General features: G+C 44.6%; 1 protein-coding gene across 2 annotated transcripts in view; it reads right to left on the bottom strand.

Moving 5' to 3' along the window:
* Nucleotides 1-27,694, bottom strand: part of LOC140726433 (NEDD4 family-interacting protein 1-like) — a 280,526-nt gene that overhangs the window by 7,075 nt on the left and 245,757 nt on the right. For both annotated transcript variants that reach the window (XR_012098634.1, XM_073042817.1), the window contains one exon: nt 8,518-8,623. Coding sequence is in view for 1 of the 2 variants with exons in the window: in XM_073042817.1 (XP_072898918.1) it covers nt 8,520-8,623 (104 nt within the window). In the remaining variant the exon portion in view is untranslated. The remainder of the gene's footprint in view (nt 1-8,517; nt 8,624-27,694) is intronic.

The raw sequence follows: 27,694 nt of genomic DNA, 5'->3' as shown, positions 1-27,694 counted from the left end.
TGGGGAAGTTCTAAGAGCACTTTGCTGTTATTTTCTATGGTTTTTCTGCTTTTGCTGTAAGTACCAAAGAAAAATGCAACATCTAGATGCAGTTAAACACGATGGAAACATTACTGCTCCAATTTTGCAGCACCCACTACTGGTTCCAATTTTGTCCTGGCCTAACTTTACACAACCACCATTTCCTATATTTCTTGAGGTGGGGCTGAGGATCCCACCTCAGCTGGAACTTGCATCTTAGCACTGGAGAATTTATGGGTTAAGTCAGAAAGATTTTGTGATCAAACGAGGGCAGAATTGAAGTAAGTTATTGTTAAATAGCTTAGTGATAATCACCACTCATTAACATACAGTAAATGAAAAATGTAGTTATATATGCTCACTAATTTTCTTTTCAATTGGCACAATTACATTTAAACAACGTGGCATCCTTTTTAATCAACGACAATAGGAAATCTGAAGTCAAATGACTCATAATGTGCTATAAACAAATGATGCATTATTGTATAATGTAGAACTTTATGTCGTTATGACTCAGTAGTAGCTGGCCAAGAGCTGTTTGTGATTCAGTGAAGATCTGTGAGTGACTGAGTACTAAAATGAAATGGTGGTTAAATAACTGAAGAAATGCCAAAGTTGAGCAATGACTGATTCAACTCTTCTGAAGTAAAGAGAGCATGTCCTAATATTGGAAATTGCAATGAAGAGCTCACAAATGGTTGCTGCATGGAAATGAGTGGAGTGGCTTCTTATGCTGGTTCATTTGCCGTGCTTAAATTTCGCCCTCATGGTGACTGAAAATAGAACTGCATTGATGTTGACTGAAAAGATCATGTCCTGAACACATGGTGAAGATCTGAAAATAGTTGTCACTGAACCTTAGGAAGGAAAGTTGGAAGCATGTTGGTTCTGTGAATTAATCGGACCCATTTTATATTCAGACAAGTGGGATTTAGAATGTCACTGCAGAAATGGAGAAGTTTTACACCAGAAGTCCTGGGGAAAAAAATGAAAATGCAACAAAAATTAAGGAGATCAATTTCCTGAGAGGCACAAAAGTGAATGCAAAGTCCCTCAACTCTGGGTTAAGCCAAATTTCAACAGCATAATGCAACTTTTTTCCAGAGTTGTATGAATAAAAGATTTTGTCTAGTGTCTACATAAGTGACGTCAGAAATAGAAATCAAGAAATTGCTCTCATCTGCTCCACAAGCTGCACCTTATCAGTTTCCCATCAAGGGGCTTGGCATTGAACTGGCATGTAATTGCTCATTGGATCCCCAGAAATTGTGCCCAGAAAGGTGGGGGCTTGACCATTGAAGTGTAACTGAAATTTTAAAACTGTAACTGCATAACCTCTGTGAACTACACCTTAAGTTTGAAATGCATTAAGTCTCATTCCTTCAACTTTTATGTGATATTGATCAATTAAAAATGTAAGTGCCTGGAACTTGTTAATGTGACAGTGGATAAACAATTTGCTGAGATGGTGCAGGGTCCATGGTCTTCACATATCAATGTCCAATGTTGACTGTAGGAAGGAAACTGAAGAAAGTCAGTTTTTTAAAATTATTTCTGTTTGTTTTAGTTGATCTTAGTTGTCTTTTCCTTTGATTTAAAATGCTTAATAAAGCTTAAATGATATCTTCTTTTGGCTTTTAATAGATTTCAAATGCTTCCAAACTTCAGAGCATTGAAAAAAAGACAGTGTTAATAGACTGGTAACTCAAGGAAGCACCTTTGAATTTTGGCAATGCTTTTCCCAGAAGGGTTCATAAGCAGGGCTCATATTGATCTACCTTTGTAATCTGGCTCTACATGGTGACAGAATGGCCATGGCCAGCAAAAAAGCCTTTCAGATCTGGATCTGATTTTGAAAATGGAGAGTAAGAGTGGTACTTTACTGAGGAAATCCTGATTTCTATGTTTAACATTTTTCTTTTCATTCTCTACCATTGTATTCACCTTTCTCTGCTCAACTTCTAAGCAGCTAATGCAGAAGACAAATTCTACCTCCTTTTTTTTTCAATTAAGAATGTAAGAAAATAGGAGGAGAGGTAGGCCACCTGACCCCTCAAGCCTGAAATGCCATTCAATGAGATCATAGCTGAGCTGACCGAAGCCTCATCTAATGCTTTCAACCAGTTTCCCATATTAATCTTTTTTCTCTTTAAATAGCCCTAATGTCTGTAGATGATTTGTTATTTTATGAACTATTTTAACTTACGTTTCCTGGTTCTCAGATTACAAGGGTCACAAATAACATCTAAGACTGATTAATGAAGGGATAAAGACCTGCCATGTCATATTTTCTTCATAGAGCTCCATTCCAAAGCGAATTTCTGTAGACTGCAAGTTCCAGTGTAAAAGCTGGAGGGAAGTTGCCAAACAAGTGCAAGTAATTGATTTTTTCTTCTCGTTTACTGTTGACTGCAAAATTCAGTTAATAACTAAAAAAGACTTGTTTTTTTTAACATATTTTAACCTTCCTTGCTTGTGCATCTGCCAGGGATACTTTACATTTATCTTTTTGTCAAAAGATAATACAAAGTGTTTTGAACTTGACATTTTTCAGAGTACTACCTTGTCTGGGTGGAGCCTTTTTTTTAATTACTGCTCCGTACATGTGTCCGTCAAAACAATACTGCACACAGAGAAAAGCTATTACTCCATTTCACTTCTGAAACTAGTTGTTATCATCAAGACTCCTTTTCCGAGTGCTCATTTACTGCATAAACACCTGCAGCAAATCAAAACTGACAGCTGCCACGATGACGATCAGACCTGATGAGGATACAGAAATGAGTCCAGCCGTTACTCTGATTAACATCAGTAAAGCTTGGCAGGGAAGTGCTCACCAGTATAGCATACTGTACCTGATTGGTGTTCTATTAAATATTTCAGCAGAACAGCACAATACAATATTCATATTAATGTAAGGATTTGCAGATAAATCCAATGTGTATTTCAAATAGCCCATAAGTGAATCTTTTTATAGTGAAAATGTTTATTTTTGTTCAACTGCATGCTGTGGAGCTTGCTTGACTTAAAGAAACTTGATTATCTAGGCGTTATTCCAATATCTCTAATGTGGTTATACAGTACACTTAGACTATTATGTGGAATGTAATTGACTGTATTCAGTCTCGTTTTCCCATTTGCAACACCATGCTGTGGACACAGCTGCTGCTAAAGAGAATAGAGGAAGAACAGATGCCACTACCTAGAGGGCTGGCATTCAGAAATGTTATCAGTCTCAGTGAGAATGTCATCCCTGTAAATGCGCTGCAGGTTATTCCATTTCTAGTGAGTACAAGAGATTCATTGTGACAAAAGTTTCTACTCGAAACAAAATTGATTCAGTGTAGTTCTCAAAGATGACTTGGAGGACGGGAGGTGGGAGGGAGCAGGGGAGAGCAGTCGGCCTCAGAAGTCTGGATGGTAGCTGCATTATTTTCTCTACCTCATAAAAGGTCAATCCATTACAGAGCAATGTGAAAGGAAAAACTGTTCTATTCAGACTCATTTTTATCAAACTGAGCGAAGCCGTTTGTTGAACTTGTTTCTAATGCCATTTTTGCTGAGAACTTGGATCAGATGTAGTTAGATGGGCTTAAAATGTCACTGTGCGCACCATCATCTCAGGGTCCTATCGAATAGAAAAGTTCTTTGAAAGCACACAGTGGGAAAGTCAACGGTTCTGATATTGCTAGCAATATCGTTAGACCTTAAATCAGTTTTCCCCACCTCTTGTTCTATAAAAATAAGTCTTGTTACTGTAGATCCTGATTGGATGCATGTGGGCTAATTCTTGTGGCATGATATACGTTAGTTACAATTGATTACTCCATGACCTGCACCTCATAAATAAATTGCACTCAGTCAAATATATTTGTATTTATAGAATATAGGACATAGAACATAGAATAATACAGCACTAGACAGACCTTTAAGTCCATATTTAGGCTATCATGATCCTAATTTATACTAAGTGTTCTCTTCTTGCATATCATTCTCTGTTCCCTTCATAGTCATTAAAAAAAACTGTTTAACTCCACCAAATTGCCTGCTTCCACTACCGCCCTGGTAAAACTAGCTCCTCATATTACCTTTAAACATTCCCCCTCTAATTTTGGCCCAAACCATCGACTGTTTATTCCTCTCTGTAGATGCTGCTTGAACTGTTGAGTTCCTCCAGCAATTTGTGTGTGATGTATATCCTGTGGTGTTTAACATTTCTGCCCTAGGGAAAAGCATCACCAGGTTCGGATATGGCCCAAGTGCAGAGTGACAGACACTGAAGTTGGTCGACATTTCACAGATTTTAATGTGAACAGCGTTAAAGGGAAAAGAAAACAGTAAATGCTAGGCCAAACAGGGCCGTTAACTAGAACTCTCAAATGGAAAGCGTAGCCTACACAGCGACTGAAAAGAACAATTAAGAATAAAATGAATACCGCTAGTCTCTAGAGTCAATAGTCCAATTTCTCAGGCAAGGCAAGATGCAGACAGCGGAGCACAGCTGTGTCCAAGTCTCGACAAATACTGCAATGGAATGAATGGATTAAATACTATCACAATGAAATACTAATTAGCTGATGTGTTCATATTCACAAGCACAATTGCCAAATCTGTGGTTGTGACAGAGAAGATTCTGACTGATTCTGGCTATCCACCCTATCTATGCTTCTCATAACTTTGAAAGCCTCTATCAGGTCTTTCCCTCAGTGTCCTGTTCTCTGGGGAAAACAACCCAAGTTTGTCAATCTTATAATACTTAATGACTTATAATGACTTATTGTTCATACTCTTCAATCAGGCAGCATTCTGGTAAACCCCTTCTGTGCACTTTCAACAGTCTCCACAACCTTCCTGTAATAAGGTGACCAGCTCCTCACACAATATTTTAAATAGATAAATGAGGATGATATTCCAAGATATACTCCTCTACAGAATTATATTGAAAATGGAAAATTTCCTTCATCTTTTGAACAGCATAACTACGCTCCTCATAATAAAATTGATCAAACTGGGTTTACAGTATTCCTTCAGTTTGTATTCCACCCAGCTAAAGAAAATGGTCTGACAGATCTGATCACTGTTAAGAGTTGATAAGCTATGAGAACAGCAACTTCACCTATTGATTAGAGGTCTTTGAGAACCTTATGGGACCTCTGATATTTCTACTAACAAGTTCAAAGTCATTTTGAATACCTTGGTGGATATTGTTTCCTAGTGATGCATGCCACCATCTCCAGATAATGCTTTTACCAGCACATTCAACCCATACGAGTTAAGGCAACAAATTCTGCTAAATTCCCCTAATCATATGTTCAAAACTACAGATCCATAAGGATTGTTCCAAATGGAGCTATGACTCTTCAGGTAGTACTGGTCAATTCTATGAACTTCAAGTCAACAAATTGCAAACTCATTCTCCTGTTTTCTTCACAGTGCAATCTTCAAGTTTTGAGATACAGCTTCCATCTTGGCTGCCAAGGGATTAGAGTCAGTTTAACCAGCAAGGTTTTAACTGATGCAAACCCTCATTCATACTTCTGTTTGGTTCTTCTGTTTCATCCCTGGGCACCTAAGGCATACAGTTAGGAAATTGTCCTGTATTTCCCCAGTGAGCCATGGACCACATGATGACAATGAAGGATCCATCAAGAAGGTACCAACATGTGGGATAGGACAGTATGACAGGCAGGTGTTTGACTTGAACTCCAGAGTAGGCTGTATCCTCAAGATGCAACATTTGCACACAGCACATGTTGCAAGATATCGTCAATAGATCTCCCAGAAAGGTAACACTTCAATTTTATAATCTTTTCCTTTTTCAGATGAATTCCCAAAAGGACTTTACTTCAGAGCATTGCAGATGATTAGCCGTGCACACTAAATGAATGTGCTCATTCAGTGGCACAAGCATATTATCATATTGGTTAATGACTAATTTCCAGGCTTGTGAACTGTAAATTTTCATGGCAAACAAAACTGGTATAAATAAAAGGGCTAATATCCCCATTTAAGAAAGTTAAACATTCAAACTTGAAACGGCATCAAAAGTTTAAAAGCTTTTTTTTGGAAAGCGTCAGAATTTAGATTCCAAGTCCCAAGTGATAATCAAAGGATCTAGAAGACTTGGAGGGTGTGGGCAGGGGCTAATTTTGTGCCTTATTCAAGAACAAGCCAGGGAACTATAGGCCAGTGGGCCTAACATCAGTAGTAGGAAAGCTACTGGAAAGATTTCTGAAAGATAAACTACATACATTTGGAAAGGCAAAGACTGATTGGGAATAGTCAACATGATTTTGTCCATTGGAAATCATGTAACATGAATTTGATTTTGTTTATTGAACAGGTGACCATGAAGATTGATGAAGGCAGGGCAGCAGACATTGTCTATGTGAATTACAAAAAGATCATTAACAAAGTCCCACATGCTAGACAGATCCGAGAAGGATCGCAGCTGAGGTAGCCAGTTGGATACAAAATTGGCTTGGTGGTAGAAGTCAGAGGCTGGTGGCGGAGGATTGTTTTTCAGGCTGGAGTCCTGTGACCAGTGTTGTGCTACAGAGATTGGTGCTGGGTCCATGTTATTTGCCATTTATATTAACAATCTGGATGAGAATGTGACTAGCATGATTAGTAAATTTGTGAATGACATCAAAATAGGTGGCATAATGGACAGTGAAGAAGGCTATCTAGGATTTAAATCAATTGGGAACATGGGCCAAGGAATGGCAAATGGAATTTAATGCAGATACGTTTAAAGTTTTGCACTACGAGAAGTTAAATCAGGGTAGAACTTGCATAGTGAATGGTAGATCTTTAGAGTATATTGTAGAATAGAGATACCTGGCACTACAGATACACAGTTCCATGAAAAGGGTGACATAAGTAGACAGGATGGTGAAGAAAGAGTTTGGCATACTCATATTCATCGGCCAGGGAACTGAGTACTAGAGTTGAAACATTATGTTACTGATTACCTTTGGAGTATTGTGTGTAATTCTGGTCACCTAGTTTTAGGAAGGATGTCCCGAACATTAAAGGGTTCAGAAAAGATTAACCAACAGTTTAATAGAGCTGGAAGTCAGAAATTATAAGGAGAGACTGGAAAGGATGGGGCTTTTATCCTTGGAGCATAGAGGAGTCAGATGTAACTTATAAGAATGATTTGAAATCCTGAAGGCATGGATAAAGTGAATGGTCATAACATTTTTCCCGGGGTAGGGGAATTTTCTAAAACAAGAAGCCATAGATGTAACATGTGAAGGGAAGAATTTCAAGGGGCCAGAGGGGCAATTTTTTCACAAAGAGGGTGGTAGGTATATGGAATAAGCTGCCAGAGGAAGTTGTAGTGGTGAGTGCATTTACAACATTTAAGAGACAGTTAGATAGTTAAATGGATAAGAAAGGTTTAGAAGGACAGGAGCCTAAAAAAGGCAAACGGGACTAGCTGTGGTAGGCAATTTGATCGGCATGGAGGAGTTGGCCCTAAAGGCCTGTTTTCATTCTGTATTACTCTATGACTCTATGACAGTAAGATACCTTTGACCTGAATGGCCTGATTTATGTTTTATAATTCCTGGGAAACAATCATAAACATAGCTCATATAATGCAAAATTATTTCACAGTGAACACCAGACAACACATTCTCTTAACATTGTGCTTCCACCATCAGTAATTAAATTTCCTCATCCATGTGCTCTCTGATGGCCTCTGGGTAAAGCAATAGATAGTTGATTGGCTCTATATTGGGGCCATGAAACTGACATGGTGTTCAACTCAATGAAGCAGAAGACTTTAAAAGAACTACCGATGACTACAATTTTGGAGAGTCCTGCTAGGAATTCTCGTGGTGTTTACCAAAAAAATTCTTTTCTTTACCTCAAGGATATCTTGCACTCTCCTGTGATAAATATTATATGTACAATTTAAAACAATCGGAAATAAAAATCAGGAAAAAGATAGTAATATATCAAATTGGAGAAATATTTAGGGAAACACCTACCAGGGTACTAAAACTCAATCATGTTTGATTATTAAATTAACATTTTTCATAGTCAAGTTTCAGAACTGCAGAGAATCTTGCAACCATACATTAAATATATGCACTTAACTTTCATCTACACTAATTCATTTTAAGTTATGAAGGACTAGTGTTAAAGGACTGTAGCCCCTGGGTGCCCAACATTATTTACAAGATTAAGACAGCAGCAATTGTTTTTAGAGGTTAAATCACTGTCCAACATACTAGGACAATAAGCTAAAGAGTGAACACAATTTACTCAATTGGATAGGATTTGCCACCATTTAAGATCTTGACACTTAGTTTTTACTCAGTCCACCATACTGCTGGCTCTCAGTTCATTTGAAATTCTCTGACCAGAGCAGAATTATTCATAATACAGAAATAAACCTTTCCACATTTTAATGAAAGATAATTACTATTCCAACTATATACAAACCATAGTCCCACACAATTTAGAAAGGCTTGATTTGTTTACCATTAGAAAATGAAAAGGAACTTGGACTTTTTCAAGCTGGCCATCTTCGAAGCTACTTTCCGAGTTTTTGCATAATTGATGAAACCATTTGTAAAAAGCAAAATCCCTGTAAAACAAAGAAAGGGAAAGTAAAAGTTATACATCTTTAGTTTACCTTACAATATCACAAGATATACAAGTGTCTTTAATACTGCATTTAGTATTATTTTTCAACAGGTACCATTAGGAGGCTGATAATCCAATCATGAGCTCTTAACATAAAATTCAATATGTTGTGGCAGATTGTTAACGAAATGTACGGATCTATTTCTTTAGTGCAATGACTCCCCTTAGCACTAATTATTGACTGATAGCTTACCCATGTACATTGATCTGTTGGTCTCTTGCTGCAAAGATAATACAACAGTTAACCTCCCCTCCATGTGTGTGCTTTTATTTAATTGATGTGTAGTTGCACAGACACAACAAATTGGCAATGAGTAAGAGCCTTAATGTCAGCGAAGAACACCACCTGCGCTGACAGTTATGAGATGGCAGCATTCAGAGGAAGTGAGAGAGGCAGCAAGAGGAAAAGAGAAAAGAACAAGTCACCGTCATGGACACTAACAAAGGGATGTGTGGGTGATAGTGCATGGTACACAGTGAGAGATATGCAACCAGCAAAATTAAAGTGAACATAACGTGATGATGGCCTTATTCAGGAAAGCTGATGAATTTGATAGTGCCAGTGAGGACTGGGAATCATATATTGAGAGGATTGAACTGTATTGTAGCACAAATTACATGGATGAGGAAAAGAAAGTATCCATGATTCTTAGCTTAATGGGTGCAAAAATGTATGGACTGTTAGGCAACTTAGTAGCTCCTGAAAAGCCAACAAGCAAGACGTTTGATGAAATTGTTGCAATTTTACAAAATCATTTGAGCCCTGAACTGCTAGTAATAGCTGTAGCTGAGAGATTTAGATTTTGCAAAAGGAACCAGCCAAAGGATGAAAGCATTTCTGAATACATCGCAGAACTGCACAAACTTTCACAGTGATGCAATTTTGGAGATGGACTTCATAATGCATTAAGGGACAGGCTTGTATGCGCTATGCATAGTTGAGGAAACAAATGAGGCTACATTCAGAAAGAGACCTATTCTTAGAACGGGCATTGATCGTTGCAATATCATTGGAGACAACAGAAAAGGACATGTCAGAAGAAGAGTTTAGAATGTGAAATGCACAATATGTCCCTGAACGCTGCAAAAAACCAAAAATGTTATCCATGTGGCAAATTCTCCCATAAGGCAAATGACTGATGATTCAAAGAAAAAGTTTACAGAAAGTATCACAGACAATGTCAGATAGAGTGAGTGTGCAAATCAGACAAAAACGCAACCAAAGAGCAAAATCACACGGAGTGAAAACTTTCAAACACAAAGCTAAACAAATGCACAAAGTGACTGAACGTGAAAATGAATCAGGCAACAGAGAGCCTGACAAATTCAATTGTATAGCCTTTGTTTTTGTAGTGTTTCTGGATCAAATAATAGCATAAAACTGATGAGAAATAATGTTTGATAGCTTTTTGTATGCCAGATGCACACCGAAATATTGATATGGCACCTTTACATTCATATTACATGCGAGTGTCCAAAGCATACAGAGGTCACAGGAGACATGTACTGTCAAAATGACAACCACATACAAACCATTGTCTGAACTATGCACAAGAAATCAGGCTGAGACAGCAGGAACATTTATACCTTTGCCTTTGAATACACTTGTGGGATCTGACCGTTGAACAAGTGCCTGTTCCGAATGTTAATACAGTTCATTCATGACAACAATTATCCAACAAATAAACTACAATTTTGATGAGTAAGTGTATGAAGCAGAGGCACACATATGAGCCAATTAGAATTAGTATTTTTAGTTTAAATCCTAGAAGGTAATGACTCCACTTCTCAATGTTTGTCAGCTCATTATTTTCTTGCCAGTTTTGCCATCATGACCATGATGGGAGCAGGAATCGCAACAACATCCATGTTATTATAATTGACTGCAACATCCATTGTACATCAGCTACAATGAACGGCGAACCACAGTTCTGTATCAGCAAACAAAGTTACCATGGTGATAACCATACTTGAGTTTCATATCAACAAATGCAGGCACTTCATCAATACTGGTCTAAGTAGATACGTCCATAGAAAAGTTCTGCACCCAAAATAGTTACCATCTGAACATGAAAGATGGCAACTTGTTCTTTCATAATGTTTTCAATGGTTTCCTGGATGACACATCCTTTGGTCTCTGGCGAGAAGTCAACAGTTGTTGGGTAGCTGCCCCATGTGTTTAGTAGACATGCTAGGCATTTCATACTTAATAATATTGGGTTTCATTAAAACCAAATCACTTCAGGAGAATTTTATATTAACGTTTTATTAAGCTTCATCAATACTGGCCTAAGTAGATGCAGACTAGAACGACCAGGGAGGATGCCCCATTCTGAACTCAGTGCTAATGGCCTGTATTCAGACGTTTCTCTGCAAGGGCATCTGCCTAATGGAAGGATCTAGCAACTTGACAATTACGAGGCTGTGGATGTAAAACACAACACGGGAGGTGGGGGTGGTGAAAGAACATAAGAATGGCTGAAAGAGAATTTTATTTTGCTTGTACCAATTCCTCCTGTATTGATGTGACCATTGCTAACACAATCCATGCTTACTTTCAATCAGTAGGTTCTATTGATGATGAAAACTAGATAGCATTGCCCATCAAGGGCAGCAGGTGACATAAGTTTGTATAGTTAAATATGAATAGTGACCGTCGCTGTGAGCAACTTGACTAGTCCTCTTTTGTGCAGCCAGCATTATTACATTAAGGACTCCATAGTGTCTTCTGAAAGAGATCATTGTAGCAAAATTATAACCACAGCCATGAGCATTAAGGACACTACACCATTTGGGCCTTGACATTGCTACTTCATTAGCTGGAAAACTCAGAGGGCTTAATTCAGTATTTCCAAGGAGTTTCTCTTGCATCATTATCAAAGCTGCGTGCCACATGATTTCATTGCCATGGGAGGATAACCTTTACCAAGTAGCAGTACGAAGAGGAGGAATTGAAGAGGCAAATGAGGCAACAACAAAGAGAACTACTCTCTGGATCTTCTTTCTGTGTGTGTCTTATTTCCCTGAGATTCAGGTGAAGATCGCATTCTGCTCGTTAACAACTCAAACAGTGAGAAATCTTGATGAACAAGTCAATTAATTAACAGGTTCAAGCTTAAATGTACTTTGTACTTCCACTGCCATCACAGGGCTGTTTTAAAAAAACTTAAGTGCAAAATGTAATCAAAAATAATGATTCTGCATGGGCATCAGCTTAATAAAACTTCAATATAAAATTCTGCTGAAGTGATTTGTTTTTAATGAAACACAATATTATTAAGTATGGAATGCCTAGCATGTCTGTCAAACGCATGAGTCAGCTAACCGACAACTGTTGACTTCTCGCCAGAGACCAGAGGATGTGTCATCCAGGAAACCATTGAAAACATTAGGAAACCACAAGTAACTGTTTGGGAACACAACCGCAGGATAAGTAGTCATCCACAATAAAACCAATCATCACCCTTAACATCTCTAAATTATTTGTGCAGGAGAAAGCCACACCACGATGCAATTTTTCCCAGTAATTATTCCCAGTCTTACTTAGACATTTGCCAACATTATTGCTTTCTTAAGAAGCATAATAGCTTCGTAATATAAGAAGTATTTAGAATTGCCAGCAACAGTACGATGACACGATGAATCAGGATCATGATTTATCCAGAAAAGGCACAGATAAAAGTACATCAGAAACGATACGTTAAGTTACAGAGCAACTGTTGCCTCTTGTGAAATAAGCTACTGCATCCGACTGAACAATTCTCTGTACATCTTCATTTTTAGCTGCATACTGATTATTGATAATTCTGTGAATTTCTGAAATTTTCAACATATGGTTTTAATAATGCAAAGCCATTTGACCTATCTTATTTGTTCCATTTGGTAGGGTTGTCAAGTTTAATGAAATTCAACTATTGCATTGCAAGTTATACCACTGTTGGTCAATATCAATAACATATGTGTAACAAAGAAACAGAAAAAGTAGGAGAACGTGCAGGCTGTTTGGTTCTTCAAGCCTGCTCTTTGGAGCATCAGAATTGGAAGATCAGAAGATCAGAATCAAAATCAGGTTTATTATTATGAACATATATCATGAACAGTGGAAGACATAAAAATTATTATAAGTTGCTATACAGTCAGCCCTACTTATCTGTGGGGGACTCGTTCCAGGACCCCCCGCAGATACCAAAAATCGCGGATGATCAAGTCCCTTATTTAACCTGGCTCAGTGTGGTGGTCTTTAGGACCCAGCGGAACCCCGGACTTTGTTTTTACCTGTCTCAGTGTGGTGGGCATTAGGACCTGGCGCAGCTCTGAATCTGCAGTGTTTCTGTTCACAAAAATAATCACAATCACGATTAAAAATAAGGTGGAAGTAATAAAGAGATCAGAAAGAAGTGAAACACCATCGGTCATTGGAAAAGCGTTAGGCTACAGTCGGTCAACGATCGGAACAATTTCAATGGAGCTTGTGAAAGGCCCTGCCCCGATGAAAGTTACAATTATTACTAAGCAACGCAGTGGTTTAATTATTGAAATACGTATGTTTCTTCAGTTTTATATGCATGGAAAGTTAAAATATATACTATATACTAAGAAAAACGTTTTACTAACTGACACTAAATAATACTGGATGTACCTGTTCCGACTTCAAATCCGACTTAAAGACGGACTCAGGAAGAGAACTCATTCATAACCTGGGGACTGCCTGTACTTTTAAATAATCTCTAGATTACTTATAGTACCTAGTACAATGTAAATTCTATGTAAATAGTTGTTATACTGTATTGTTTAGGGAATAATGGCAAGAAAAAATAGTCTGTACATGCTCAAACAACGAGTGCTGGAGAGAGAACTTCTGGGTTTTCCCGATCCACGGTTGATTGAATCCGCGCATGCGGAATCCACGGATAAGAAGGGCCGACTGTATAATGAAATTAAAAGATAAAGTAATTGGGTGTATAACCAATACCATTTTTGTGATCTCTCCATACCTATTTGATTTATGCATAACAGTGTTCAATAGTAATCGGCGTTCTTGATGCATATGCCACCAGTTCCCTTACACCACCGCTGTGTTATATGAGCCATCCGTCCAGACAAAAGGAAGAGGTGTCTACTGAAACCTTGGTTGCTTTGTTCATATTAAAAAATACCTATGTCCGCAAAGCGATAAGCTATGCTTTAAGTGATTAGAATGACTTTTCCAGTGGTGCGTCCAGGTCCAAACGTTTCTCTGAGAGAGGTCAGGTAGTGGCTTTGTTTTCTCTGCCAAATCTGGAATGAACTTTCCCAACTGGTTTACTATACCAAAGAAACTGTGATCTCTGATATATTTGTAGGTTGTTCCATGTTCCAAACTCCTGCCAGTTTGTCCGAATCTGGTTGCACTCCCTCTGAGGACAGTTGGTGGCCTAAGAACTTCTCCTCCAGCTTTGCAAGTTTGTATTTCTTTTTGTTCAGGGTGATTCCAACCTGTTTCAATTTCTCCATGGCAGCTTCTTCTCTTTTGTCATGATCCTCACCTGAGCCTCTGAAGATGATGGTACCATCCATGTGGCAGACTACTCCTTTCAGTCCCTCCAAAATCTGGTTCATCCTCATCTGAAAGAGTTCATGGGCTGATGAGATGCCAAAAGGGAATCTCTTGAAGTTAAAGCATCTATATAGTGTGATAAAGGTTGTGAGCTTCTGTGACTCAGGACCTAAATGGTTGTGCCAGAACCCTGAGTTTGTATCTAGTTTGGTGAAGAACTTTGCTCCACCCGACATACCCAATGGCTGCTCAACAGAGGGAAGAATAAACTTCTCCCACCTCATTGCATTATTCGATTCTGTTAGATCGCACAGATCCTCACTGTGCCATCTGGCTTGGGATTAGGAACAATGCCCGCACACTAGTACGTCCATTCACCCTAGGTACAATGTCAAGCGCCTCCATTCTCTCAAGTTCAGCTTTGACTTCGTCCAAATATGGGAACAGTATATGCCTCACTGTGGTCAAAGAATAAGGCATCACTCCTGGTTTCAGTTGGATAAAGTATTCTTCTTTCAGTACCCCCAGGCCCATGAACGCTGGGTACTTCTCCTTCTACTTAACATTGTTTAGCAAAGCCAACCTTGCAATAAGGTTCAGCTTCTCAATAGCATGTTGTCCCAGTAGTGGTGAGAAGAGATTCCAAACAACAGACATTCTCTTTTAATTGTTTCTCATTGTTACGGATGGGAGTAGAAAGTATTCCTTTCACACTGAGCTTGTTTCCCTGTCCCCATCTCCACTTCCTTTGTTTGGTTTAGTGTAATACCTGTTTTATTCACCTGTTTTGTGATCAGACATCTACCCCTGTGTCCAATTTGAACATTACTGTCTCATTTTGCAACGGAACCAAAGTACACCAGCCTCATCCCTTCGAATCTAGAGCTCCAAGGAAAGCTCTCTGTCTTCATCTGAATCATAGTCTTCTTTCACTTCCTGAAGAACTGTTTTTGAGTGACACTGGCTTTTATAATGGCCAAATCTATTGCATTGGTGGAATTTCTCTTCTGTTGCTGGAAAAAGCTCTTTGACACAGAATGGAGACTTGCCACATCTCCTTCAGTTGGACATTTTACCTGCTCATTGTTTCACTTGTATGTTTTGTTTGAGTGGAGCATTACTGACCCTTATCTCTGTAGTCTTTCTGACTGCACTTTGTTTCCTCTCATCTATCCTATGAAATATTCAGTGAATTTGTCCTGCACTGTTTTGTACTCCTTTTCCTGACACCTGTCAGTCCTAATCCCCCCATGATGTCATCTGCTTTGTCACCCATGCAAGATATCAGTGTGCTCACTTGATGCTTATCTGAAGCCTGAGTGAGATTGTTTGCAAACCTAAATCTCTCTCAAAGTGTCTGAGCCATCTCTCAAAGTCCCCTGGTTTAGAGAAATCAAATGGCTCGGGAGCTTTATTGGGTAAGTAGATGTAGACATTTGCTCCAGTTTTCTGTTTGTTTGTTTAGTATTTCATTTATTTGGACTACAAAAGTCCTCTTTTCTCCACCTGAGAGTTTGACTTCTCTGCTGTGTCCATGTCTCTGTGCATTTCCCTAGGAAGGTGCCCACAGATTATTACAATGTCTCCGCTTTTCAGTGCAGCCTGAAGGCATTGCCAAGTAACTCTGGCCAGTTCTCAGCTCTGGCTCATGGTGCATACAAACTAGCAAACCAGCATAGGCAGTTTAGATATTTTTCATAGACGTACATGATCAGGACAGTTTTCCTGTAAATTCTTTCTTGTCGGGGACCTCCTTTGGTCTGTAGCCTGAAATCATCGACGACCAATTACTTCTGACACCATGTTATGTTCAATATTCAGGAGAGTGGATGGCACACACCAGGCAAGATATTCAACTGAACTTTATTGATAACGCTGCTTGTACAATATGTGAACTCCTCCCATCTGGGAGTGGCTAATGCAGTGACATAGGGTTAACCCATTAACTACCACAACACTCTTCAATGCCAGCCCAACTTTTCTGCTCACAATATTCAAAATGTGGTCTGACAAATGCCTTACAAAGTTTTAGCATTACATCCTTGTTTTTATATTTTAGTTCCTCTTGAAATGACTGCTACTGTTGGATTTGCCTTCCCTACCACTGACTCAACCTTCAAGTTAACCTTTAGGAAGTTCTGCACAAGAACTCCCAAGTCCTTTGGCACCTCTGTTTTTCTGAACTTTCTCCCTGTTTAGAAAATAGCCTACACTTCTATTCATTCGACCAAAGGATATGACTATACACTTCCCTACACTATTCCCATCTGCTACTTCTTTGCCCACTCTCCTAATCTGTCTAAGTCCTTCTGCAGAATCTGCTTCCTCAGCACTACCTGGCCATCCATCTGTCTTCATATCATCTGCAAATTTGGCCACAAAATCATTGACATATAACATAAAAAGTAGTGGTCCCAACACTGACCCTTGTGGAACAGCACTAGTCACCAGCAGCTGACCAGAAAATGCCCCCTTTATTCCCATTCTTTGCCTTCTATCAGTCAGCTAGTCTTCTAACCATGCTAGTATCTTTTCTGTACTACCATGGACTCATACCTTGTTAAGCAACCTCATTTATGGTATCTTGTCAAAGGTCTGTAGAAGGATGAGAGGGGATCTGATTGAAACATATAAGATTATTAAGGGATTGGACACGCTGGAGGCAGGAAGCATGTTCCCACTGATGGGTGAGTCCAGAACTAGAGGCCACAGTTTAAGAATAAGGGGTAGGCCATTTAGAACTGAGATGCGGAAAAACTTTTTCACTCAGAGAGTGGTGGATATGTGGAATGCTCTGCCCCAGAAGACAGTGGAGGACAAGTCTCTGGATGCATTCAAGAGAGAGCTAGATAGAGCTCTTATAGACAGTGGGGTCAAGGGATATGGGGAGAGGGCAGGAACAGGGTACTGATTGTGTATGATCAGCCATGATCACAGTGAATGGTGGTGCTGGCTAGAAGGGCTGAATGGCCTACTCCTGCACCTATTGTCTATTGTCTATTGTCTTCTGAAAATCCAAATACCCAACATCCACTGACTTTCCTGCCTGATATTTCCTCAAATAATTTGAAAAGATTTGTCATGAAAGATGCTCCCTTAAGGAATCCATTCTGACGTTGGCCTATTCTATCATGTGCCTCCAAGTACACTGAAACTTAATGCTTAATAATGAACTCCAACATTTTCCCAATCACTGTAATCAGGCTAACTGGCCTATAATTTCCTTTCTTCTAACTCCTTCCCATCTTAAAGATGTAGTGGCATTAACAACTTTCCAGACCTCCAGAAACATTCCAGAATCTAGTAATTCTTAAAAGATAATTTCTAATGACTCTACAATCACTTCAAAAACCTCTTGCATAACCCTCAGTCATAGTCCATCTGGTCCACGTGATTTACCTACCTTCAGACCTTTCACCTTATGAAGCACTTTCTCCTAAGTAATAGCAACTACACTCATGTCTGCCCCTGACACTGTTGAATTTCCGGCATACTCCTAGTATCCTCCACAGGGAAGACTGAGGCAAAATACTTATTAAGTTCAGCTGCCATTTCTTTGTCTCCCATTACTACCAAATCAGCATCATTTTCCAGTGGTCTGATATCAACTCATGCCTTTCTTATACAAATTATTAAGGTATTCAGAACAAAAAATTTGGTATTCTCTTTTCTATTATTGGCAAGCTTACCTTCATATTTCATCTTTTCTCTCAAATGGCTTTTCAGTTGGTTTTTAAATGCTTCCCAATCTAACTTCCTCTAACGTCCCACTGATTTTTGCTATACTATAAACTCTCTATTCTGCTTTTATGCAGTCCCTGACTTCCCATGTCAGCCACGAGCAGAGAGTGTGGACAGGACACTGAGAAGAGAGTGGACAAGACAGTGAGCAGAGAGTGGACAGGACAGTGAGCAGAGTGTGTGGAGACAGGACAGTGAGCAGAGTGTGCGGAGACAGGACAGTGAGCAGAGGGTGTGGGGACAGGACAGTGAGCAGAGTGTGTGGGGACAGGACAGTGAGCAGAGTGTGTGGACAGGACAGTGAGCAGAGAGTGTGGACAGGACAGTGAGCGGAGAGTGTGGACAGGACAGTAAGCAGAGTGTGTGGACAGGACAGTGAGCAGAGTGTGAGGACAGGACAGTGAGCAGAGAGTGTGGACAGGACAGTGAGCATAGAGTGGACAGGACAGTAGGCAGAGTGTGTGGAGACAGGACAGCGAGCAGAGTGTGAGGACAGGACAGTGAGCAGAGTGTGTGAAGACAGGACAGTGAGCAGAGAGTGTGGACAGGACAGTGAGTAGAGTGTGTGGACAGGACAGTGAGCAGAGAGAGTGGAAACAGGAGAGTGAGCAGAGAGTGTGGACAGGACAGTGAGCAGAGAGTGGACAGGACAGTGAGCAGAGAGTGTGGACAGGACAGTGAGCAGAGAGTGTGTGGAGACAGGGCAGTGAGCAGAGAGTGTGGAGACAGGGCAGTGAGCAGAGAGTGTGGACAGGACAGTGAGCAGAGTGTGTGGAGACAGGGCAGTGAGCAGAGAGTGTGGACAGAACAGTGAGCAGAGTGTGTGGAGACAGGGCAGTGAGCAGAGTGGGGAGAGAGGACAGTGAGTAGAGAGTGTGGACAGGACAGTGAGCAGAGTGTGTGGAGAGGACAGTGAGCAGAGAGTGTGGACAGGACAGTGAGTAGAGAGTGTGGACAGGACAGTGAGCAGAGTGTGCGGAAAGGACAGTGAGTAGAGAGTGTGGACAGGACCGTGAGGAGAGAGCGTGGACAGGACAGTGAGCGGAGAGTGTGTGGAAAGGACAGTGAGTAGAGAGTGTGGACAGGACCGTGAGGAGAGAGCGTGGACAGGACAGTGAGCGGAGAGTGTGTGGAGAGGACAGTGAGTAGAGAGTGTGGACAGGACCGTGAGGAGAGAGCGTGGACAGGACAGTGAGCGGAGAGTGTGTGGAGAGGACAGTGAGTAGAGAGTGTGGACAGGACCGTGAGGAGAGAGCGTGGACAGGACAGTGAGCGGAGAGTGTGTGGACAGGACAGTGAGCAGAGAGTGTGGACAGGACAGAGAGTAGAGAGTGTGGACAGGACAGTGAGCAGAGAGTGGACAGGACAGTGAGTAGAGAGTGTGGACAGGACAGTGAGCAGAGTGTGTGGAGAGGACAGTGAGCAGAGAGTGTGGACAGGACAGTGAGCAGAGAGTGTGGACAGGACAGTGAGTAGAGTGTGTGGACAGGACAGTGAGCAGAGTGTGTGGAGAAAGGGCAGTGAGCAGAGAGTGTGTGGAGACAGGGCAGTGAGCAGAGAGTGTGGACAGGACAGTGAGCAGAGTGTGTGGAGACAGGGCAGTGAGCAGAGAGTGTGTGGAGACAGGGCAGTGAGCAGAGAGTGTGGACAGGACAGTGAGCAGAGTGTGTGGAGAGGACAGTGAGTAGAGTGTGTGGAAAGGACAGTGAGTAGAGAGTGTGGACAGGACAGTGAGTAGAGAGTGTGGACAGGACAGTGAGCAGAGTGTGTGGAAAGGACAGTGAGTAGAAAGTGTGGACAGGACCGTGAGGAGAGAGCGTGGACAGGACAGTGAGTAGAGTGTGTGGAAAGGACAGTGAGTAGAGAGTGTGGACAGGACAGTGAGTAGAGAGTGTGGACAGGACAGTGAGCAGAGTGTGTGGAAAGGACAGTGAGTAGAGAGTGTGGACAGGACCGTGAGGAGAGAGCGTGGACAGGACAGTGAGTAGAGTGTGTGGAAAGGACAGTGAGTAGAGAGTGTGGACAGGACAGTGAGTAGAGAGTGTGGACAGGACAGTGAGCAGAGTGTGTGGAAAGGACAGTGAGTAGAGAGTGTGGACAGGACCGTGAGGAGAGAGCGTGGACAGGACAGTGAGCGGAGAGTGTGTGGAAAGGACAGTGTGCCAAGTGTGTGGACAGGACAGTGAGCAGAGTGTATGGACAGGACAGTGAGCAGAGAATGTGGACAGGACAGTGAGTAGAGTGTGTGGACAGGACAGTGAGCAGAGAGTGTAGACAGGACAGTGAGCAGAGAGTGTGGACAGGACAGTGAGCAGAGTGTGTGGACAGGACAGTGGGTAGAGAGTGTGGACAGGACAGTGAGTAGAGAGTGTAGACAGGACAGTGAGCAGAGAGTGTGGAAACAGGAGAGTGAGCAGAGAGTGTGGACAGGACAGTGAGCAGAGAGTGGACAGGACAGTGAGCAGAGAGTGTGGACAGGACAGTGAGCAGAGAGTGTGTGGAGACAGGGCAGTGAGCAGAGAGTGTGGAGACAGGGCAGTGAGCAGAGAGTGTGGACAGGACAGTGAGCAGAGTGTGTGGAGACAGGGCAGTGAGCAGAGAGTGTGGACAGAACAGTGAGCAGAGTGTGTGGAGACAGGGCAGTGAGCAGAGTGGGGAGAGAGGACAGTGAGTAGAGAGTGTGGACAGGACAGTGAGCAGAGTGTGTGGAGAGGACAGTGAGCAGAGAGTGTGGACAGGACAGTGAGTAGAGAGTGTGGACAGGACAGTGAGCAGAGTGTGTGGAAAGGACAGTGAGTAGAGAGTGTGGACAGGACCGTGAGGAGAGAGCGTGGACAGGACAGTGAGCGGAGAGTGTGTGGAAAGGACAGTGAGTAGAGAGTGTGGACAGGACCGTGAGGAGAGAGCGTGGACAGGACAGTGAGCGGAGAGTGTGTGGAGAGGACAGTGAGTAGAGAGTGTGGACAGGACCGTGAGGAGAGAGCGTGGACAGGACAGTGAGCGGAGAGTGTGTGGAGAGGACAGTGAGTAGAGAGTGTGGACAGGACCGTGAGGAGAGAGCGTGGACAGGACAGTGAGCGGAGAGTGTGTGGACAGGACAGTGAGCAGAGAGTGTGGACAGGACAGAGAGTAGAGAGTGTGGACAGGACAGTGAGCAGAGAGTGGACAGGACAGTGAGTAGAGAGTGTGGAGAGGACAGTGAGCAGAGTGTGTGGAGAGGACAGTGAGCAGAGAGTGTGGACAGGACAGTGAGCAGAGAGTGTGGACAGGACAGTGAGTAGAGTGTGTGGACAGGACAGTGAGCAGAGTGTGTGGAGAAAGGGCAGTGAGCAGAGAGTGTGTGGAGACAGGGCAGTGAGCAGAGAGTGTGGACAGGACAGTGAGCAGAGTGTGTGGAGACAGGGCAGTGAGCAGAGAGTGTGTGGAGACAGGGCAGTGAGCAGAGAGTGTGGACAGGACAGTGAGCAGAGTGTGTGGAGAGGACAGTGAGTAGAGTGTGTGGAAAGGACAGTGAGTAGAGAGTGTGGACAGGACAGTGAGTAGAGAGTGTGGACAGGACAGTGAGCAGAGTGTGTGGAAAGGACAGTGAGTAGAAAGTGTGGACAGGACCGTGAGGAGAGAGCGTGGACAGGACAGTGAGTAGAGTGTGTGGAAAGGACAGTGAGTAGAGAGTGTGGACAGGACAGTGAGTAGAGAGTGTGGACAGGACAGTGAGCAGAGTGTGTGGAAAGGACAGTGAGTAGAGAGTGTGGACAGGACCGTGAGGAGAGAGCGTGGACAGGACAGTGAGTAGAGTGTGTGGAAAGGACAGTGAGTAGAGAGTGTGGACAGGACAGTGAGTAGAGAGTGTGGACAGGACAGTGAGCAGAGTGTGTGGAAAGGACAGTGAGTAGAGAGTGTGGACAGGACCGTGAGGAGAGAGCGTGGACAGGACAGTGAGCGGAGAGTGTGTGGAAAGGACAGTGTGCCAAGTGTGTGGACAGGACAGTGAGCAGAGTGTATGGACAGGACAGTGAGCAGAGAATGTGGACAGGACAGTGAGTAGAGTGTGTGGACAGGACAGTGAGCAGAGAGTGTAGACAGGACAGTGAGCAGAGAGTGTGGACAGGACAGTGAGCAGAGTGTGTGGACAGGACAGTGGGTAGAGAGTGTGGACAGGACAGTGAGTAGAGAGTGTAGACAGGACAGTGAGCAGAGAGTGTGGACAGGACAGTGAGCAGAGAGTGTGGACAGGACAGTGAGCAGAGAGTGTAGACAGGACAGTGAGCAGAGAGTGTGGACAGGACAGTGAGCAGAGAGTGTAGACAGGACAGTGAGCAGAGAGTGTGGACAGGACAGTGAGCAGAGAGTGTGGACAGGACAGAGAGCAGAGTGTGTGGAGACAGGAGAGTGAGCAGAGTGTGTGGACAGGACAGTCAGTAGAGTGTGTGGAGACAGGACAGTGAGCAGAGTGTGCGGAGACAGGACAGTGAGCAGAGTGTGCGGAGACAGGACAGTGAGCAGAGAGTGTGGACAGGACAGTGAACAGAGAGTGGACAGGACAGTGAGCAGAGAGTGTGGACAGGACAGTGAGCAGAGAGTGTGGACAGGACAGTGAGCAGAGAGTGTAGACAGGACAGTGAGCAGAGAGTGTGGACAGGACAGTGAGCAGAGAGTGTGGACAGGACAGAGAGCAGAGTGTGTGGAGACAGGAGAGTGAGCAGAGAGTGTGGACAGGACAGTGAACAGAGAGTGGACAGGACAGTGAGCAGAGAGTGTGGACAGGAAAGTGAGCAGAGAGTGTGGACAGGACAGTGAGCAGAGAGTGTGGACAGGACAGTGAGTAGAGAGTGTGGACAGGACAGTGAGCAGAGTGTGCGGAGACAGGAGAGTGAGCAGAGTGTGTGGAGACAGGACAGTGAGCAGAGAGTGTGGACAGGACAGTGAGCAGAGAGTGTGGACAGGACAGTGAGCAGAGTGTGCGGAGACAGGAGAGTGAGCAGAGTGTGGGGACAGGACAGTGAGCAGAGAGTGTGGACAGGACAGTGAGCAGAGTGTGCGGAGACAGGAGAGTGAGCAGAGTGTGGGGACAGGACAGTGAGCAGAGAGTGTGGACAGGACAGTGAGCAGAGTGTGCGGAGACAGGAGAGTGAGCAGAGAGTGTGGACAGGACAGTGAGCAGAGAGTGGACAGGACAGTGAGCAGAGAGTGTGGAGACAGGACAGTGAGCAGAGTGTGTGGACAGGACAGTGAGCAGAGTGTGTGGAGACAGGACTGTGAGCAGAGTGTGTGGACAGGACAGTGAGTAGAGAGTGTGTGGACAGGACAGTGAGTAGAGAGTGTGGACAGGACAGTGAGCAGAGAGTGTGGACAGGACAGTGAGTAGAGAGTGTGGAGACAGGACAGTGAGCAGAGAGTGTGGACAGGACAGTGAGTAGAGTGTGTAGACAGGACAGTGAGCAGAGAGTGTAGACAGGACAGTGAGCAGAGTGTGTGGACAGGACAGTGAGCAGAGTGTGTGGAGACAGGACAGTGAGCAGAGAGTGTGGAGACAGGACAGTGAGTAGAGTGTGTAGACAGGACAGTGAGCAGAGAGTGGACAGGACAGTGAGCAGAGAGTGTAGACAGGACAGTGAGCAGAGAGTGTGGAGACAGGACAGTGAGCAGAGAGTGTAGACAGGACAGTGAGCAGAGAGTGTGGACAGGACAGTGAGTAGAGAGTGTGGACAGGACAGTGAGCAGAGTGTGTGGAAAGGACAGTGAGTAGAGAGTGTGGACAGGACCGTGAGGAGAGAGCGTGGACAGGACAGTGAGTAGAGTGTGTGGAAAGGACAGTGAGTAGAGAGTGTGGACAGGACAGTGAGTAGAGAGTGTGGACAGGACAGTGAGCAGAGTGTGTGGAAAGGACAGTGAGTAGAGAGTGTGGACAGGACCGTGAGGAGAGAGCGTGGACAGGACAGTGAGTAGAGTGTGTGGAAAGGACAGTGAGTAGAGAGTGTGGACAGGACAGTGAGTAGAGAGTGTGGACAGGACAGTGAGCAGAGTGTGTGGAAAGGACAGTGAGTAGAGAGTGTGGACAGGACCGTGAGGAGAGAGCGTGGACAGGACAGTGAGCGGAGAGTGTGTGGAAAGGACAGTGTGCCAAGTGTGTGGACAGGACAGTGAGCAGAGTGTATGGACAGGACAGTGAGCAGAGAATGTGGACAGGACAGTGAGTAGAGTGTGTGGACAGGACAGTGAGCAGAGAGTGTAGACAGGACAGTGAGCAGAGAGTGTGGACAGGACAGTGAGCAGAGTGTGTGGACAGGACAGTGGGTAGAGAGTGTGGACAGGACAGTGAGTAGAGAGTGTAGACAGGACAGTGAGCAGAGAGTGTGGACAGGACAGTGAGCAGAGAGTGTGGACAGGACAGTGAGCAGAGAGTGTAGACAGGACAGTGAGCAGAGAGTGTGGACAGGACAGTGAGCAGAGAGTGTAGACAGGACAGTGAGCAGAGAGTGTGGACAGGACAGTGAGCAGAGAGTGTGGACAGGACAGAGAGCAGAGTGTGTGGAGACAGGAGAGTGAGCAGAGTGTGTGGACAGGACAGTCAGTAGAGTGTGTGGAGACAGGACAGTGAGCAGAGTGTGCGGAGACAGGACAGTGAGCAGAGTGTGCGGAGACAGGACAGTGAGCAGAGAGTGTGGACAGGACAGTGAACAGAGAGTGGACAGGACAGTGAGCAGAGAGTGTGGACAGGACAGTGAGCAGAGAGTGTGGACAGGACAGTGAGCAGAGAGTGTAGACAGGACAGTGAGCAGAGAGTGTGGACAGGACAGTGAGCAGAGAGTGTGGACAGGACAGAGAGCAGAGTGTGTGGAGGCAGGAGAGTGAGCAGAGAGTGTGGACAGGACAGTGAACAGAGAGTGGACAGGACAGTGAGCAGAGAGTGTGGACAGGAAAGTGAGCAGAGAGTGTGGACAGGACAGTGAGCAGAGAGTGTGGACAGGACAGTGAGTAGAGAGTGTGGACAGGACAGTGAGCAGAGTGTGCGGAGACAGGAGAGTGAGCAGAGTGTGTGGAGACAGGACAGTGAGCAGAGAGTGTGGACAGGACAGTGAGCAGAGAGTGTGGACAGGACAGTGAGCAGAGTGTGCGGAGACAGGAGAGTGAGCAGAGTGTGGGGACAGGACAGTGAGCAGAGAGTGTGGACAGGACAGTGAGCAGAGTGTGCGGAGACAGGAGAGTGAGCAGAGTGTGGGGACAGGACAGTGAGCAGAGAGTGTGGACAGGACAGTGAGCAGAGTGTGCGGAGACAGGAGAGTGAGCAGAGAGTGTGGACAGGACAGTGAGCAGAGAGTGGACAGGACAGTGAGCAGAGAGTGTGGAGACAGGACAGTGAGCAGAGTGTGTGGACAGGACAGTGAGCAGAGTGTGTGGAGACAGGACTGTGAGCAGAGTGTGTGGACAGGACAGTGAGTAGAGAGTGTGTGGACAGGACAGTGAGTAGAGAGTGTGGACAGGACAGTGAGCAGAGAGTGTGGACAGGACAGTGAGTAGAGAGTGTGGAGACAGGACAGTGAGCAGAGAGTGTGGACAGGACAGTGAGTAGAGTGTGTAGACAGGACAGTGAGCAGAGAGTGTAGACAGGACAGTGAGCAGAGTGTGTGGACAGGACAGTGAGCAGAGTGTGTGGAGACAGGACAGTGAGCAGAGAGTGTGGAGACAGGACAGTGAGTAGAGTGTGTAGACAGGACAGTGAGCAGAGAGTGGACAGGACAGTGAGCAGAGAGTGTAGACAGGACAGTGAGCAGAGAGTGTGGAGACAGGACAGTGAGCAGAGAGTGTAGACAGGACAGTGAGCAGAGAGTGTGGACAGGACAGTGAGCAGAGAGTGTAGACAGGACAGTGAGCAGAGAGTGGACAGGACAGTGAGCAGAGTGTGTGGAGACAGGACAGTGAGTAGAGAGTGTGGACAGGACAGTGAGTAGAGAGTGTGGACAGGACAGTGAGCAGAGTGTGCGGAGACAGGACAGTGAGCAGAGAGTGGACAGGACAGTGAGTAGAGAGTGTGGACAGGACAGTGAGCAGAGAGTGTGGAGACAGGACAGTGAGCAGAGTGTGTGTGGACAGGACAGTGAGCAGAGTGTGCGGAGACAGGACAGTGAGCAGAGAGTGTGGAAAGGACAGTGAGCAGAGAGTGTGGACAGGACAGTGAGCAGAGTGTGTGGAGACAGGACAGTGAGTAGAGAGTGTGGACAGGACAGTGAGCAGAGTGTGTGGACAGGACAGTGAGCAGAGTGTGTGGACAGGACAGTGAGCAGAGAGTGTAGACAGGACAGTGAGCAGAGAGTGTGGACAGGACAGTGAGCAGTGTGTGTGGAGAAAGGGCAGTGAGCAGAGAGTGTGGACAGGACAGAGAGTAGAGAGTGTGTGGAGAAAGGGCAGTGAGCAGAGAGTGTGGACAGGACAGTGAGCAGAGTGTGTGGAGATAGGGCAGTGAGCAGAGAGTGTGGACAGGACAGAGAGCAGAGTGTGTGGACAGGACAGAGAGCAGATTGTGTGGAGAAAGGGCAGTGAGCAGAGAGTGTGGACAGGACAGTGAGCAGAGTGTGCGGAGAAAGGGCAGTGAGCAGAGTGTGTGGAGAAAGGGCAGTGAGCAGAGTGTGTGAAGAAAGGGCAGTGAGCAGAGAGTGTGGACAGGACAGTGAGCAGAGTGTGCGGAGAAAGGGCAGTGAGCAGAGTGTGTGAAGAAAGGGCAGTGAGCAGAGAGTGTGGACAGGACAGTGAGCAGAGTGTGTGGAGAAAGGGCAGTGAGCAGAGTGTGTGGAGAAAGGGCAGCGAGCAGAGTGTGTGGACAGGACAGTGAGTAGAGTGTGTGGACAGGACAGTGAGTCGAGAATATGGGCAGGACACTGAGCCAAGTGTGTGAACAGGACAGTGAGTAGAGAGTGTGTGGACAGGACAGTGAGCAGAGTGTGGGGACAGGACAGTGAGTAGAGTGTGTGGAGAAAGGGCAGTGAGCAGAGTGTGTGGACAGGACAGTGAGTAGAGTGTGTGGACAGGACAGTGAGCAGAGTGTGTGGAGACAGGACAGTGAGCAGAGTGTGTGGACAGGACAGTGAGTAGAGTGTGTGGACAGGACAGTGAGCAGAGTGTGTGGAGACAGGACAGTGAGCAGAGAGTGTGGACAGGACAGTGAGCAGAGAGTGGACAGGACAGTGAGCAGAGTGTGTGGAGACAGGACAGTGAGCAGAGAGTGTGGACAGGACAGTGAGCAGAGTGTGCGGAGACAGGACAGTGAGCAGAGTGTGTGGACAGGCCAGTGAGCAGAGTGTGCGGAGACAGGACAGTGAGCAGAGTGTGTGGACAGGCCAGTGAGCAGAGTGTGCGGAGACAGGACAGTGAGCAGAGAGTGTGGACAGGACAGTGAGCAGAGTGTGTGGAGACAGGACAGTGAGCAGAGAGTGTGGACAGTACAGTGAGCAGAGTGTGTGGAGAAAGGGCAGTGAGCAGAGAGTGTGGACAGGACAGTGAGCAGAGTGTGCGGAGACAGGACAGTGAGCAGAGAGTGTGGACAGGACAGTGAGCAGAGTGTGTGGAGACAGGACAGTGAGCAGAGAGTGTGGGGACAGGACAGTGAGCAGAGAGTGTGGACAGGACAGTGAGCAGAGTGTGTGGAGAAAGGACAGTGAGCAGAGAGTGTGGACAGGACAGTGAGCAGAGAGTGTGGACAGGACAGTGAGCAGAGTGTGTGGAGACAGGACAGTGAGCAGA

Source organism: Hemitrygon akajei, chromosome 4 (genome assembly GCF_048418815.1).
Source record: "Hemitrygon akajei chromosome 4, sHemAka1.3, whole genome shotgun sequence".
Lineage (NCBI taxonomy): Eukaryota > Metazoa > Chordata > Chondrichthyes > Myliobatiformes > Dasyatidae > Hemitrygon > Hemitrygon akajei.
This window is presented reverse-complemented; position numbering and strand designations above follow the sequence as displayed.